The sequence below is a fragment of the Elgaria multicarinata genome, chromosome 5, assembly GCF_023053635.1.
Source record: "Elgaria multicarinata webbii isolate HBS135686 ecotype San Diego chromosome 5, rElgMul1.1.pri, whole genome shotgun sequence".
In the NCBI taxonomy this organism is placed as follows: Eukaryota; Metazoa; Chordata; class Lepidosauria; order Squamata; family Anguidae; genus Elgaria; species Elgaria multicarinata.
This window is the reverse complement of record NC_086175.1, coordinates 100058211-100073809: the sequence shown is the minus strand read 5'-3', so window position 1 is coordinate 100073809 and position 15599 is coordinate 100058211. Positions and strand designations below refer to the sequence as shown.

At 39.9% G+C, this 15599-nt stretch overlaps 2 protein-coding genes across 5 annotated transcripts in view; one reads left to right on the top strand and one right to left on the bottom strand.

The window, feature by feature from the left end:
• CMSS1 (cms1 ribosomal small subunit homolog) overlaps positions 1 to 15599 on the bottom strand; it is a 225649-nt gene that overhangs the window by 50823 nt on the left and 159227 nt on the right. The window contains exon 1 of one of the 3 annotated variants that reach the window (XM_063126895.1): positions 13816 to 13861. The exons of the other annotated variants lie outside the window; for them this stretch is intronic. Coding sequence (XP_062982965.1) covers positions 13816 to 13849 — 34 coding nt within the window. The 5' untranslated portion in view covers positions 13850 to 13861. Of the gene's footprint in view, positions 1 to 13815; positions 13862 to 15599 lie in introns of those variants that run through there. 3 annotated transcript variants of the gene reach the window in all.
• The window catches only part of FILIP1L (filamin A interacting protein 1 like), a 194856-nt gene that overhangs the window by 24319 nt on the left and 154938 nt on the right, over positions 1 to 15599 (top strand). The gene's annotated exons all lie outside the window — the stretch shown is intronic.

Sequence of the window (15599 nt, the reverse complement as noted above, 5' to 3'; positions counted from 1 at the left end):
AAGTTATGGAATTTTATTTTAGGGCCAAACAAAAAGAAAATGCCCTAAGATGTCAATTCTCCCCTTCATAACTTATTTACTTCTTGTGGCAAACAACAACTGGTGGATAGAGAATTTTTTTGTTGGGAAAACAGCACGGAGATACTTTCAAACTAGTTATCACACAATCTTGCTTATATTTATTTATTTATTTATTTATTTACATTTATATACCGCCCCACAGCCGAAGCTCTCTGAGCGGTTTACAACATTTAAAAATAGTAAACATTAAAAGTATACAATTTAAAAACACACACACACACACACACACATAAAAAACAGTATAAAAACAACAGCATCCATTTAAAAACAACAATTGTGGGGTTCATTAAAAACAAACTTAACATTGTTAAATGCTGTTAAAATGCTGTTAAAAATGCCTGGGAGAAGAGAAAAGTCTTGACCTGGCGCCGAAAAGATAACAATGTTGGCACCAGGCGAGCCTCATCGGGGAGATCATTCCACAGTCGGGGGGCCACCACTGAAAAGGCCCTCTCCCTTGTTGCCATCCTCCGAGCTTCCCTTGGAGTAGGCACTCGGAGGAGGACCTTAGATGTTGAGCGCAGTGTACGGGTAGGTTCGTGTCGGGAGAGGCGTTCCATCAGGTATTGTGGTCCCAAGCCATGTAGGGCTTTATAGGTTAAGACCAGCACCTTGAATTGGGCTCGGAAACATACAGGCAGCCAATGCAAGCGGGCCAGAATCGGTGTTACATGCTCAAACCTCCCTGTTCCAGCTATCAATCTGGCCGCCGCATTTTGCACAAGCTGCAGCTTCCGGACCGTCTTCAAAGGCTGCCCCATGTAGAGGGCATTGCAGTAATCTAATTTGGAAGTTACCAGTTATATCCCCAAGAACACTAAAAAATCTGTCATTTTCCCACTAACACAATTGTTTTTGCCTTTGAGGCTCTACTAATGCAGATGACTTGAATGGGTTCTAAAGAGCATGTCCTGCTAGCGCTTAAACAATTATCATTGGCTGCGAATTTGTTTCTGTGAACAATCCACAGGGCTGGTCTTGGCTTTAAAACAATAAAGGACACAGGGTGTTTGAAGGACCTCTTGCTCCCCACTCCCTTGCCAACCTAATTGTTGTAATATTGTGGCTGGTGAAGAGGTTTGGCAGTCTTGAAAGCTTGCACATTTTTTGTGATCTTTGAATTTGCCTAATACAAGTATTACACTATATAGGTTTTGGAAGTTTTCTTATGGTCAACACGGCTTCCTTTGGTTTTTTTGGGAAACACTCTTCCCTTCTCAATGGGTAGAGCAGGGCCTTCTCAGTTCGTAGCTAGACCTAAGGTTTATCCCGGGACTGTCCTGGGGTTGTCCCTGCCTGCTCCCGGGATATCCTGTGTTTCATTTACATGAACAAGGATGACCCCGGGACGATCCCGGGATAAACCTTAGGTCTAGCTAAGGCCTCAGTTGTGATGCCTCATATCTGGAACTTCCTATCTCAATCAAACTGTTAGGCATCCACCCTCATTGCTTTGGAGAGACGGTTGAAAATCTTTAAAAATCTCTTTGGAACGTAATGGAATCTGATTTTTTTTTTTTACTAGTACTGACTCAGTCTGTTTTACTACTTATTGTTTTTAATTTGTTTTAAAATTCTATATTACATATAGATGATGTTATTATATTAAAATGGTGGCAGGATAGATATATTTTAAAATAAATAAAACAAAATTCCCAGCCATCAGTTTCCTTTGAAGCTGGACTTCCTTATAAGATGAAAGTGTCTAAGACTTGCAGAGTTTATCTTTTCAAAGGTATGGATGGACCATTAAGAAAAGGGAAGGGTAAATGTTTTGACAAGGGACACATCTTTTGCATTTGATACCCATCGCAAGTAATTTCCAGAACAGAGGAAAAGGTGATAATTATATTGAGATCCACTTTTCCTATGTGCCTATTAGCAATTCTAAAAAGGACTGTTCTTTCCCAGGAAAATGCAAGCAATCTGCGGAATAGGATGATGCCCGCCACCCAATATTTTACTGTGCTTTTGTGAATGCTCACGGGAGCTGTTGAAAATATGAATTGCAAATATTTGAAATGAAAAGCAAAGGCAGCCATACTGGCCATAAGAAAAAATCCAAAATATTTATCATGGTAATACCTCTATAAATCCAACTCAAGGTCATTGCAAGAAAATGTGCAAGCTTTTGAGATCTTCAGATCTCGTCATCATATGTTATAAAAAGCAGGTGGGGTGGAGAGGAGGGAGGGGGAGGCTGACTGCTGGTGACGTCATGAAAGCTGCATACTCAGAATCCAAAGATGAAATGTAGGTGGCTGGGTTTGCAAACGTTCAAATTAGGTTCAACCACATGATGTGATGGGATTTTGCATCTGGGACTGCCCTATGACTGCTGGGACAAAGAAACAAACAAAGGTCGATCTTTGAAAATATAAACTCCAGCTGTTAGTCAGAAATGTCTCTATGAAATGTAACTCTTGGAGCAAATTTGCACTTCAATCCCCTCCCTCTCAATTTTCTTGAGAACAAATGTTGTTGTTATATATTCCTGGAAAATGTAAAATGCATCCAGGTTTGACCTGCTTGAAAAACAACCTACAATTGTCTTATATAAAGAAATACCGAACAAAACAATACAGCATAATTTTCAAGCACAGAGCAGCTTTGCCCTCCTCCTCCTCCATATGTTGTAAAACTGTCCATTTTTAATCTTTGTAAGGCGCCTAGTTTCTTTTTAGGTGCTTAATAAATATAGGAGAGGAAATTATTATAGGCAGGACTGGGATTTTAAGAAGGTACCAAGAAGGAATCATATTCCTTAGATTTAAGTGCAACTGAAAAGGATTTCTAGAATATAAACCATGAAGCTATTTCACAAATCCCACTCTAAAATCTGCTTTCTATGTTTTGCTGATTTCAGTATTTGGCTTTTCCTGTTTGACTGCTTCCTCTTCACCCCGAAAGTGATAATCCACTGCTCTCTGTGTGAACTAGGGATAAGTCAACCTTTCACATGCCATTCCTAGTGCAGCCTTTCTAAACTACTGAGGCCCTCAATTCTTCCCTCACCAATTTCAAGAACTCATTTGTCAATATCTTAACTTTTTTCAAGTACAGATTTATTGTCTGTGTAATTACCATCACAATCCACTTGAAGTATAGCACCACTTCTACAATACCTAATCAACTGCTGGTGCTAAATCAATTTTGAATAGTCACTACAAGGAGCAGCAAATTAAAAATAATGCCGCCCTGCTGTTTAACATCAATATTTTGCAGCACTGCAATTTTATTAAATTCCCTGCTTTAATGGGCACCTTGAGTAAAGGACAAATGTTATGGGAAGAATCCTCAACACTGCAAAATACTGAAGCATTCCTTTCTTCTTTAGAGTTTGCAATTATCTTAATTTTTTCTCCCATCCCCCAGTCTTCAGGATCTAATAATTATCAAAGACGGCAAGGTTCACACATTTGTCCTCATATAAATGGTGTCTTCATATATCCCATTCGCTACACTGGATGCAGAGCACATCCTGGCATCGTGAAACAGGTAGCTTTGCATGTTGAACCCACTGTTTTGGGGTGTTGGCAACCTCACTGAGTGATGATATTAATTCAAACACTTCTCCCATGTTACTCTTCTCTATTCATTATTTTAAAAATGTACATAGAGGAGCAGATGGGAAATAGATGAGAATGTGTCTCTGCACATTACAAGCAGCATAGCAGCAGCCTCCTGGCGGGTAATGCAAAAAATTCAGATGCAACAGCGAGCCTGAATGAAATTGGAGGAGGAGGTTGGAAAAATTAAGTCACTTCAAAGAATAAATGATGAAATGCTTGCAACCGCATGATACAGAGCAAATGGTATATGTGTGTGTCCCTGTACTTGCTTTGTAATACATCAGTGCTTACTCTGAGAGAGGCTTGGAAAACGGCAAAAAAGGAGAGGGCCGGTGGCTCCCTAATTATGGAATGATCTCCCCGCCTGGCACCAACATTGCTATCTTTTTGGCACCAGGTCAAGATTTTTCTCTTTCCCCAGGCATTTAGCAATATGTGATGAGCTTAACTGATCCTGGATCTGTTTTTAAGTTGGGCTGATAGTTTATAGTTGTTTTTAGGTGTATGTTTTTGTATATACTGTGGTATTTTATGGTTTTAAATTTTGTATATTGTTTTTAATGTTTTAATCTTATGTAAACCACCCAGAGAGCTTCAGCTGTGTGGCAGTATAAAATTCAATTAATTAATTAATAATGTGGGGCAGGGGTATTTGCAGGGGCAAATCAGCAGATAGGAGGAGGGTCTTAAACCAGACTTTGCTCTTGTTGTTTGATCCCTTTTCTCCAAACCCTAATATTAAAAAAGGCTGGGAATACCATTTGTGTGTGGGGGTGGGTATTTGTCGAAAACAATCACAAAGTTAAATCACCCTCTCCTGTCTATTATTCTCCCCTGCAAAGGCTCACCTTAATGAGCAGACATGTATTTGGAAAACATGAATTAGCTGATGTAATATGCCATTACTCAGTAAAGCAAGGCTTGAATGTTAAAAGAGGACATAGCCAAGCCAGTGAACCCATCACAGCCAGTAATTATGAACTCATTGGTGATTTATTCTGCCCTGTCTCCTTTTGTGTTTTCACGCAAAACCAAATAAATTGCCCTTCATGTTCTACTGGAAAATAGAGTTTGCAAAAGCTGGAACACCAATGTAATGTTACATTCTACAAAACACAGCTAAGAAAAAGTATATTTAAGTCACAATTCTGATCTGCCTGCAAATAGTGATGACAAGCAACATAACTAAGTACAATAGTGCTATCAGCATTGAACAGGAGGTGATAAGAGTAGAATAAGACATTTCATTAAAAAAATTAAAATTAAAACCACAAGCCAACAATCACTGTGCACAATAGCTATATTAGCAACACATGCATTGCCTTAAAAGAAGGTTTCAGTTATTTCATAATGAGATGGTGTTTCCTCTAATATCTGAAAAATCCTTGTCATGGAGAACAATTCAATTTTTACTCATGGAAGATGTTAACAAACATGTGCACTCACTCATCCAGAAAGAGAATATGTTTTCATCATCTTTTATCATTCTCATTGTACACCCTGCAAGGGCATCAGCTCAGAAAGCATTTGAGAAAGAACAAACAGGAAAGTCTTTTCTCTCTTTGTCAGGTAAAGAAGCAAACGCTTGAGATGCACAAAGCAAATGCTTCCCTGTCTTTTACTGAACCAGCTGCTGTTGGCAAAAGAATATAGAAGTCTTTGAACATTCCAACCTTTGTCAACAGGAGCTGAACACGATTATCCAACAGTGTAAATCAGAGGTGCTCAAAAGCTAGACAGTTCTCACCAAAAAGAAGTTGGTTTAGTTTACGATCCAACTAAATGACACATCTCTAATTGGGAGAGACTACAGCTTAGCAGTAGAGCACATTCATTCATTCATTCCATTTCTATACCACCCCATAGCTGAACCTCTCTTGGTGGTTTATCGCATTCACCCTAACTTAGCATAGCCATCTCTCAATAAGCTCTGATTCTCTCAGCTCTCATATGCAATATGGGGATAATACTGGCCTACCTTAACAGGGATGTCGTACAGATTGCTGAGATAATGTATGAGAAGTAGTTTGAAATGTGATAAATAATGTTAAATGTGATGATTATTGGTAATAATTAAAATGAGATTATTGTTATTATTATTATTTAATTAATCTAGACTACACAAAATTATAATGAATAACAAATTAAGAGAAAATCCTGGCAAGAGGTAGGCTATTAGAAGAGAGCACTGTTTGTAGATGATACAATTTCTTTTATTAAACCTGTCCTCAAGGTATTAATATGTTAAACAGACTCTTGTTTATATTCATCTGAAATATCAGATGTAATTATTCAGTCATGTTTCTGACATGCTTTAGAACTCCAGTAACATTTGATTATAACCTGGTGCATTAAAATGATGGCATAGTCTAGGAATTCAATTGAAACTGAACAGAGCTGGGTGCATTTCCCATCAAACCTGTAAAATAAACCTTTGGTCATGTTAATGGTTACTGTTGGCCCTCTGACAGCAACTTTTGATAGATATGAATACAAGCCATGTGCAACCTATCAGGTTTAGCAAGTGCCAGGGAAAGCACACTGATTCTCTGTAACTATGGTTGAGTTCACAGATGACAGAGACATATGAACCATCAAGAAAGATAACAGCTGGGGCAAGGTTACTATATTGGGCCCAGAATCGGAATTGCATGTTTGCCTTGCAGCAAAATATATTGGGCCCAGAATCGGAATTGCATGTTTTATTTTGCCTTGCAGCAAAATAAAGCAAAGTCAAGCGTAATAGTTGCCATGTATACAATTCACTTGAGTAAGCAAAAACAAGTGCAGGAAGGCTGGGATCATGCTTACTTTTCTGTCAAGCAAAAGGTGACTCTAGTTGAATAGCAAAATCCTATTAGTTCTTTGGGACCATATGGACTCGGTTCAGACAACACATTAAGCCACTGTGGTTAATCATTTTTAGCTAAATTACGGGCCTGTTCAGACAACATGCTAAGCCATGGTTAGGCCACTAACCCTTTTACAACAAATGGTTAGTGAGCATGTTTAAACCGTGGGTATTTAGCCATCATGTTAGGAATGGTTCACACTAAATGCTAAGTCATGGTTTACACAACATACTAAGCCATAACATTTCACTCAAAATGATTAACCATCATGGTTTAGTATGTTGTCTGAACAGAGTCATTATGGCTTAGTGTGTTGTGTGACCCATTCCTAACCATGGTGGCTACTTAACTACAATATAAACATGCTCACTAACCATTTGCTGCAAAAGGGTTAGTAGCCCAACCATGGCTTAGCATGTCATCTGAACAGGCCCATTGTGACTTATAAACAGTCTGCAGACTAACTGTTATCGTATCTAACATTTATTTAGGAACATAAGAAAATATCTTTATTCCCCATATCTGTAATTGTTATCATATAAATAACTTTCAAATACTGTTGTATAATTTCAAAAATACATTGTGGATGGATTCCAAAACCCCATAAAACTAGTTCTGCATACTCAAGGGAGCTTTGGACTTGTGGTTCTTGAATAGTAGCCCAATCACCCCAACATGCCATATGCCAAACTTTTGTTGAAACTGAAAGAACTTTCAAACACAGTTTGCAATCTGGCTTTGATGGGGTTGGGTCTGTTGTTCAGAGGCGGGCAAAGAGTTTAAAAATCCCACTGGGCATGGCCAAAGCAGCTCTCTGGATCCCAGCCGAGGTGTTCTCTGTAGTTGCTTCAAATGTTACAAAATTCCTACTCAAAGTCAAAAAATAACCATGGCTTCTTTTGTGTGTGGAGAGCACACAGGAAAAATGCACACCTATATACACACCAGGTTGCATATTACTTCCCATACAAAAGTGCTCTCCAGCACTAAGGAATGTTATTAGCATATCTATTTATTTTCTAAATGTATATACCATCCAAACGCAAACGTTCTCTGGGTGACTTATATAAGTAAAAAACAAATAAAAAAACCCAGATCCATAAAATACAAAAATACAACACGAAAATAAAATATAAAATACAATAAAGCCAGCAACAGAATAAAACCAGAATTAAACTAGCAGTAGAAAGTAATATCAGTATGACAGATCTTAAAAGTTTAAAAGTTTTTAAGACGGAAAAGCCTGGGGAAATAAAAAGGTCTTCTGGCACCAAAAAGGCATAGACAGTATGTGAACCTCTCTGAGGAGGCTGTTCCTTAACTGGGGTGCCAACAGTGAAAAGCCCCTCTCTTTAGTAACCACCCAATGGACCTCATTTAGTGGGTGTATGTAGAGAAAGGCACAGAAATGAACTTAGAGCCTGGGTAGATACGTACATTACCTGTCCCAAACTGTTTAGACCTTTGAGTATATTTGTGGATCACCCCCTCCGCTCAATGAGCATTTAAGGCAATGTACAAATAAAAACAATAAAGGGAGTGGGGTAAAAAAAAAAAGATGGGACAAGACAATCTGAGCAAAACTACTGAGCCCATATGTGTGATGCTCAGAGACCACAAAGAAGAACCATTTATTTTAGACTAATTAGCAAAGCCCTAAACAAAGAATTTCTAAAAATATAAGGGGGGAAAAAACCACGTCATTTCTAATCTATGGTAAGTCTGATACTGTGCCAGTAGTGTAGTGAATAAAACAAGGCAGAACCTACTAATTATTCTCATGTGTAACCACAAGGACATTACATTAAGGTTATTTAAAGCCTTGTGGGATTTACGTATGACTGGATAAAGCATACTTTTCAAAGTACTTCATTGACAACTGTCCGAAAAATCTGTTCCAGAAAGTGAAGCATGTATTTTACAACCCCTAGAATGATTTATTGTCAGTCTGTTCTCGCGTCCTGTAAAATAATCAAGGTCCTTTATCATTGAAAGAGTAGTTGGCACTTGTGTCCTGGCAGATAGTTTTTAGGTTTTGCTCCTTAGACCATAAAAATGTCATAATACCTGTTAATGTGCTGGAAGGAACTCAAGAAGAGCTGTTGTCATTTTTTTAAAAAAAAAGTATATCTGTAAATGTAATGACCAGAATAGCAACTACAATACTTTTGTAAGCCCTGCTGTCTTCAGAATATTAGGGGAGAAAACAAAGCATTTAGAAAGGCTGCAGATAAGTATTGCAGGGACGGTAACACGTGTCCCACTCACATAACCCAGTCCACTTCCTACTTTCCTTGTCACCGTAAACTCCATAAGGAGAAATCACAACCATCAAACAGGGACACGAAGAAGGATTTTATAATTACACTCCACGGGAATGTCTGAATAGCGCTGTTACAGTCCATGTCACTTTCTTGTGCTTTTACCTATAATTTTGTTCTGTTCCATCTCCACATTAAGCGTGCAATTTTTTAAAAAAGAATTCCTCAAAATTCCTTATTTAAACGTGTATTTTGATATGTTTACACTGCTGAGGACTGCGTTGCAGCCTTGGAAGAAATGTGAAATCTGGTGGATAGCTAAATTCCAATCTGGACATTTGTCTGAGAGGTGCAAGGATGTAAGCCCTCAACCATTCCTAGAACAGCCATCTGGCTGGCAGTAAACACAGTGCTCCAGGTACATGTAAAGTTATTTAAGACTACTAGGCAGCTAGGAAGGGATGTGTAATGTTTGTCTCAGCAGAGGCTGCGAAGAACTACACAAACCTGGGATGCATTTGCCACTCGGTTGCTTACCTGGGAGGAACTGCTAGATTCCCCAAGGTGAATACTATTGGGGAATACTATTGGAGGATACTATTACAGATTTTTTTTGTACTGCCTGTATGCCATACATTATACCCCATCCGGGCCCGGCACACTTGATTGCTGTTTTCTTTGCTTACGACAACAACTCAATATCAAGAAGCAGCAGAAAGCAGAAGCCAAAAATTGAGTACAGTGTAGCTACTACAACGTTGAATCAGAAAGTCTATGAAATTGATACAATCAAAACACGTTTGAAAAACAAGCAAATTTGAGTAATTTGCTTTTATATCTATTATGCTAAATAAAGTGGAGTAGGATTTGGACTGGCTTTTCAGAACCCCCCTCCAATTAATTTTTAGTGTTGTAATTGTAAACTGAATTATTTAATACAACCACCTCTTCTATTAATCATTTGCACTCTAATTGTAAATAGAACCATTAGTTGCTACCAACTTAGCTATTTTTGTTTTGTACAAAATACCTAAAGCATTCTCACTCTCTCAGCCAATCAGCTCACACATACAAATCCACCTTCCTCATCCTAGAGATACTTACCAAACCATAGATCTATAACAAGAACGTACAGTTATAAAAATAAACTCAGTTCAGACAGACATGTAACATCACAAATGGCGCAGAGAGTGAGCTAGAAACCAGGAAGTCCCCAGTTGAAATCTTGTCTTTACCAATGAACTCTCTAGGTGGCCTTAGGCAAGTGACTCTCTTCAAATTTAAAGTCTCTGTACTGCAATATGGGAGATAATAATACTAACTTGCCTTAGCAGTAGGAGTGTGGAACCCCTTTCAGCACAAGAGTCAAATTCCTTTTCAGAGCAGCTCTTGGTGCTGCTTTCCAGTGGTGGGTTGAAGGCAAAAGGGGCAAGGCAAAAATATCAGCATAGTTTAGCTTAAAGCTCTTATTGCCAGTAGATAAGCCTTAGAGGAGGCATTTCAACTTTTTAGAATGGGGAAAAAATTGTGCGAAATCCAGGAAACTACCGAACAACTAGTGGTTGGGGGGAAGAAGTTGGGGCAGGGGGTGTGGCCTTCTGGGGAATCTTGGAGGGGTGGATTGGGACTTACAGAGGGGCCCCCTCCCCTACATGGTTGTTGGAGGGATCCAACTAGTCAAAGCATGAGAAGCACCTGACAGTGCTATACGAAGGTCAAGTATTACTAAATGGCAAAGAATCTGGCTTGAAGGATGGAGAGAGGAAGGCAATCCCAGGCATAAATAATGGCAACAAGGTGTCAGCGGGGAAATGGAACAATGAGGGGGGTTATAGCAACTGAGTTTGCATAGAGCATGGAGGGCAAGAAGCCGAATGGGGAGAGGCGAGAGAAGCAATGCAGAACCAGGGCTTTGGCGTACTGGGTTGGGTCCAGGACCTGCATTTTGTTGATGGAAGGGCTCCACTCTCAGATGGTGCCTCTACCCAATTCTTAGGGATCCCTCCTGCACCACAGCTCACCCTATTCAGCAGATTCCAACCCTCTACGGTGCATTTTCATCAGGTCGGAGGCACTATCATAGGGAGGGTGGGGTGTGGAGGTCTGTTTCCGCCAGGCCAGCTATACATGCCTAAATCTACTTCCAAACCAGTGAATCAAAGTGCCAGCTTACAAATTCAATGTGTAGCCTCCAGTATTGGCAATGACAAAAAGCATATTAAACAACACTGACAAAATGCAGCCTGGCATGTATTTTGCAGAAAGCAGTGCTCTGTAAAAAGCTTCTGCTGAAATGAATGATCAATTTAAATGTTCCCTGTGAACTCCACCCTCTGCACCTCATCTGCCTTGTCTCGATTAATGTGTGCCTTGGGAGTCGGGGGGATGATCAGAGGGGGTTTCCAATGAGAAGAAAAAAGTATGAATGAATCTGTCCCAGAGCACACTACTAATGTACATTTGAAATTTTGCTTCATTTCCCAATGAACAGCTACATCTTAGGAAGCAAACACTGTAATTTTTTGACTAAGAGGATGGCAGATTTGCAAAAGCAATACCATGGGGCCACTCCAGTATTAAAATTGCAATTTCCTTCGCATCCAAGAAAAGTAGCATCAATGAAGAACATACTTTGCATGTGGCAGGCTTTACATAACTCATCCAGAAGGGGTTAGAAAGTTGCTTTGAGATTTGTACAGTAAGTGGAACAGCAGAAGCATTGCACACTGGGAGAAAAAGTATCATGTCTGCCTGTATTCACCTGGGGGACGGTGCGGGTGGGAGTGGGGAGAGAAAGAACAATAAAACAACATTACTCACTACTTGGAAGAATTCCTATTTTCCTTTTGAAGCACACAACTCTCCCTCTGCACAGTGGGATATTCACTCCCCTTAAGTCAAGAGGAATGTTACAAGCACTATCTGCAGTCATGTCAACCTACTTCAGCTAATAAAAAAGGATGAGCGCAAGCAAATATTTTGACTTTAATGCATGTGTGTGAGAGAGGGAGAGAAAGCAAGCTAGCAATGGCATCAGTGGCTTACTCAAAGACCCACGCGTGAGATGGACACGGACAGTTAGAGGCAAATAGGATGTTAGCAAATGGAAATTGGGCTCTGATGACGACGTGTAATGGACCTGCAAACTTCTGTGGTGAATCACGAGCGTGCAATAAATCGCTTGTTTAGAGGAGCCATCTCTCTCTCTCTCTCTCTCTCTCATACACAATTTTTCAATGCAATCACTTAAACATTTTCTAGCCCTCAAAACTGAAATATATATTTGAAGCTAGCAGCTTCGGGTGATGAGGGTATTGAGCTTCTGTGCCTTCAGAGACTTTACATGCCCTTCCCTTAGGGCTTCCTTTCACTCCTTCCTAACTATCCATCCTTATTATTGTTCACCCAGCTTTTTTGCAAAAATAATTTAAAAGTTCTTCATTTTTATACAATCCCAAGCAGAACAAAGTATGAAAATTGCAGGGATATAGGCAGATTTGTACACAATGCAAGTGACATGCATAATTTTTACTTCGAATTGCAATTTGAACTAAGAGCACAGTTCAACTAAAGTTAAGTATTTTAAGCTCTATAACATTTCTATTTAAATCAATAGCATTAAAAATGATTATTTTTAAGCAGGAATGTGCCCAGGTTGTTGGGTTTTGCTCTGTACACCTAAACAGATCTGTCAGGCGCATTCTGCAAAATGAAGTATATGGCAGGGGGGCTTCAGTTATCCAAAGGCCCACAAATTTCTATTTACATGAAACATGATATTGTTATTATCTATTTACCTGACTTTCCATTACACCGGAGCTGGGAACATGTGGCTCTCCAGATTTCGTTGGACTGCAATTCCCATAAGCCCTAGAGTTGCATCTGATGGTCACATGTTCCACACCCCTGCACTACACAGTCACTCCTTTGGGGGGGGGGGGTTCTTCTTCAAATGCTCCTTTTATAATCCCCAAATGATCAAGGTACTACATGGATTACATTTGCGATTTGTCTATTAGAAATTACTATAACTGTTTGCATTTATAGTTTCCTTTGCTCACTATACAGTTGAAAAATATCTATAGTTCCATGCCGCATGCTGAAGATGCCTGTGTAATTCAAAAACATGTTGCTTTCATGCTAAAATTGTTTCCTGACAAAGGTTTATTCTGAAAGTCTGCAATCCAGTCCAATCCAAGCCCTGCACTGATTGCTACTGATCCAAATGTACTACAGGGATCCACATTGCTAGCATATCTGTGGCAAAAACTGGAGCAGTACTGCCAGATCATCACACACTAGTTTGTAATGCTTCCCTGGGGTACCTCCTGCTTAGTGTTACAGTAGTTGGAGGAAACAGTTATCTGGAAGCATCTTGAATGATGTTGGCATCTACTCTATCTTGTATCCGTTCTCTATGACCAACACTTCAGTCAGCTATATATGGAACTCCGAGCCAACCCGCAGTAAAAGCAGAGCAGCAAACCCCTCAAAATTGTTACCACGTTCAATTTCAAAAAGTAACATATTAAATCTGCGAGGAATATATTTCTGCAAATTTGGAGCCAGAGAATTAATTTGGTTTTTAAATTTAATTGGTTTTTAGACTGTAGTGGAAAGACAGGACTTTACAACATCTAAAATGACTATGTTTGTACTCCTGGGGGTGTTGCATTAACACCATTTGGTTTCTTCCTGAACTGACATTTGAAATCTTGACATTTGAAATGCTTTTTAGGATCTCTGCAGACTTCAAGAGACACCAACTGTGGGAAGTTCTCAAATCTCTGATTCTGCAGAACTGAACAGATAGGTGGCATGGGGAAAGAGTGTGGATTTCCCCACCCACTGCCCCACAGAAAAGAAGCTGTTATTAGTTAGGGGGAAAATGCCAAGGAGATTTGAAGGTTGTAAATAAAAGCAGAATTAAGCTAAAGATCTCCCATTTCAAAACTTTTAAATTGGCAGTACTTTAGGTATAACTCTCCATGTGCTCTCTATAGTTGAAACATGCTATACTTCACATGCTTTACTGGAGATTTGACCCACCTGGAAATGATAACAATAACCAGTCTCTGAACATATAACCAGGGGACAAAACTCCTCAAATATCAGGAGACAGCAAAGGTTGAGAGCATCTTAGACCCTGTTCTTCTTCTTTAATAGTTCATATCTTGAAATTGTCTTTGAGCTCTTTCACACCTGCCAACATTTGATATTCTAAAGTTAGGATTTCTGAGTTACCAGAAAAACAGCTTGGCCTACTTCTGTGCCATTAACAGCAGCTTGTTCTGTAGAAAACAGCAGATTATTTTTTTGTACCACGGAGATAAACACCATCACCTCATAATGTTAAAGGCAAAGGATCAGGGGCTGATGAAAAAGTTGACAAAGGAGACAGGTTTATAACCCACAACCATTTTGGTAAAGAGAGTGAATTTGAAAAACTCGGTTCTACTTTTGCCCAGGAGTCAAACCGTGGTGTCAGATACTGGTATGTTCACTAATGAGAGTTTAAACAAACCACAGTTCCCAAAGTTTGGACATAACAGGGAACTGTGGCTTGTTTAAAAGGAAGCATATGCTTCCAGTTTTCTCCTTGCAACTGTGAAAATGGGGGCCGAGATGGAAAGGGAGTGCCCATATGTAACTATGCACACTGTTCCCTTCACCTCTTATTGTTTTTTAATATTCTTCTAAGATGAAAATAAATACCAACTTTAAGAAGTTGGAAAAAGATGCAAATTAATTCAACTGACAGATATTTTGCATCAGATAAATATCAAACTCCTTTCAAGGAGTATTTCTGCATCAACATTTACACCTTAGTAGATTTATAGAATGTAAACAAGACACAAGGCTTCAGTATCAGCATGCCCATAGCATTGGTTATGATCTCATAAGATATCCAAGATGCCATGCACTTTCCCTGTGTCTTTCTGAAAAGCTTGAGGGCACTGCGATGTGGAAATGTGGTGCCTAAACATGTTTTGGATTCCTAGTCAATGATAGAGGAACATGAGCTCTTTTTTTTTTTTTTGAGGTTTCAGCCAATGTTGAAAGAGCTTGCATTTTCCAGTTGTGAGAAAAGGGAGTTGCGGAATGTGATGTGGGGCAATTTGACAAAGGTAAACAGTGGGGAGGAGGGAAGTGACTGCCTGTACATCTGCCTACCTGTTTAGTGTATTGTTATTAGAGCTGCATCTCTCCTACTTGCTGGTAGGAGAGATGGAGCAGGCCATTGGAGGTCAGAGGGAGATATGGCAGCAGGAGGCAGTCAGGTTATTATGAGGGGGAGAATGCAGCAAGGCTTTCGCTCAATTCAGAGAGTCTGAGTAGCCTTGGTGACAGTCTCTCTGGGCTGAAGGTACTGCTGCTGAATGGCAGGTTGGTAAATAGGAAAGCAACAGCCATCCAGGACTTGATCCTGGATGAGTGTGCTAAACTGGCCTGCATCATGGGGATATGGCTGGTTGAGACTGAGGCAGTAAATCTCCCAGCTTTGCCCCATGGGTTCTTTCTGGTGCAGTAGGCGAGAGTGGGGGATAGGGAGGTGGCGTTGCAGTGATCTATCATGATTCTATCACCTTAGGTGCCCCATTCCACAGTCTTCCATTTTGAGTGTCTGACAGATTTGGGATTTGGTTGGTGTACCGGCTGCTGTGCTACTCATCAGCTAGCTGAGTGGTCTCGGGGAGGGGGAGTGCTGGAGTCTCTCAGACTTGAGAACCGTGGTGAACAGAAAGAACGCTGGTTACTGTTAACCATGGTTAGCACTTATCCAGAGGTTACTCTAAGATGGGCCTGCACAGCTTGTGAGACACCAAGCCAAA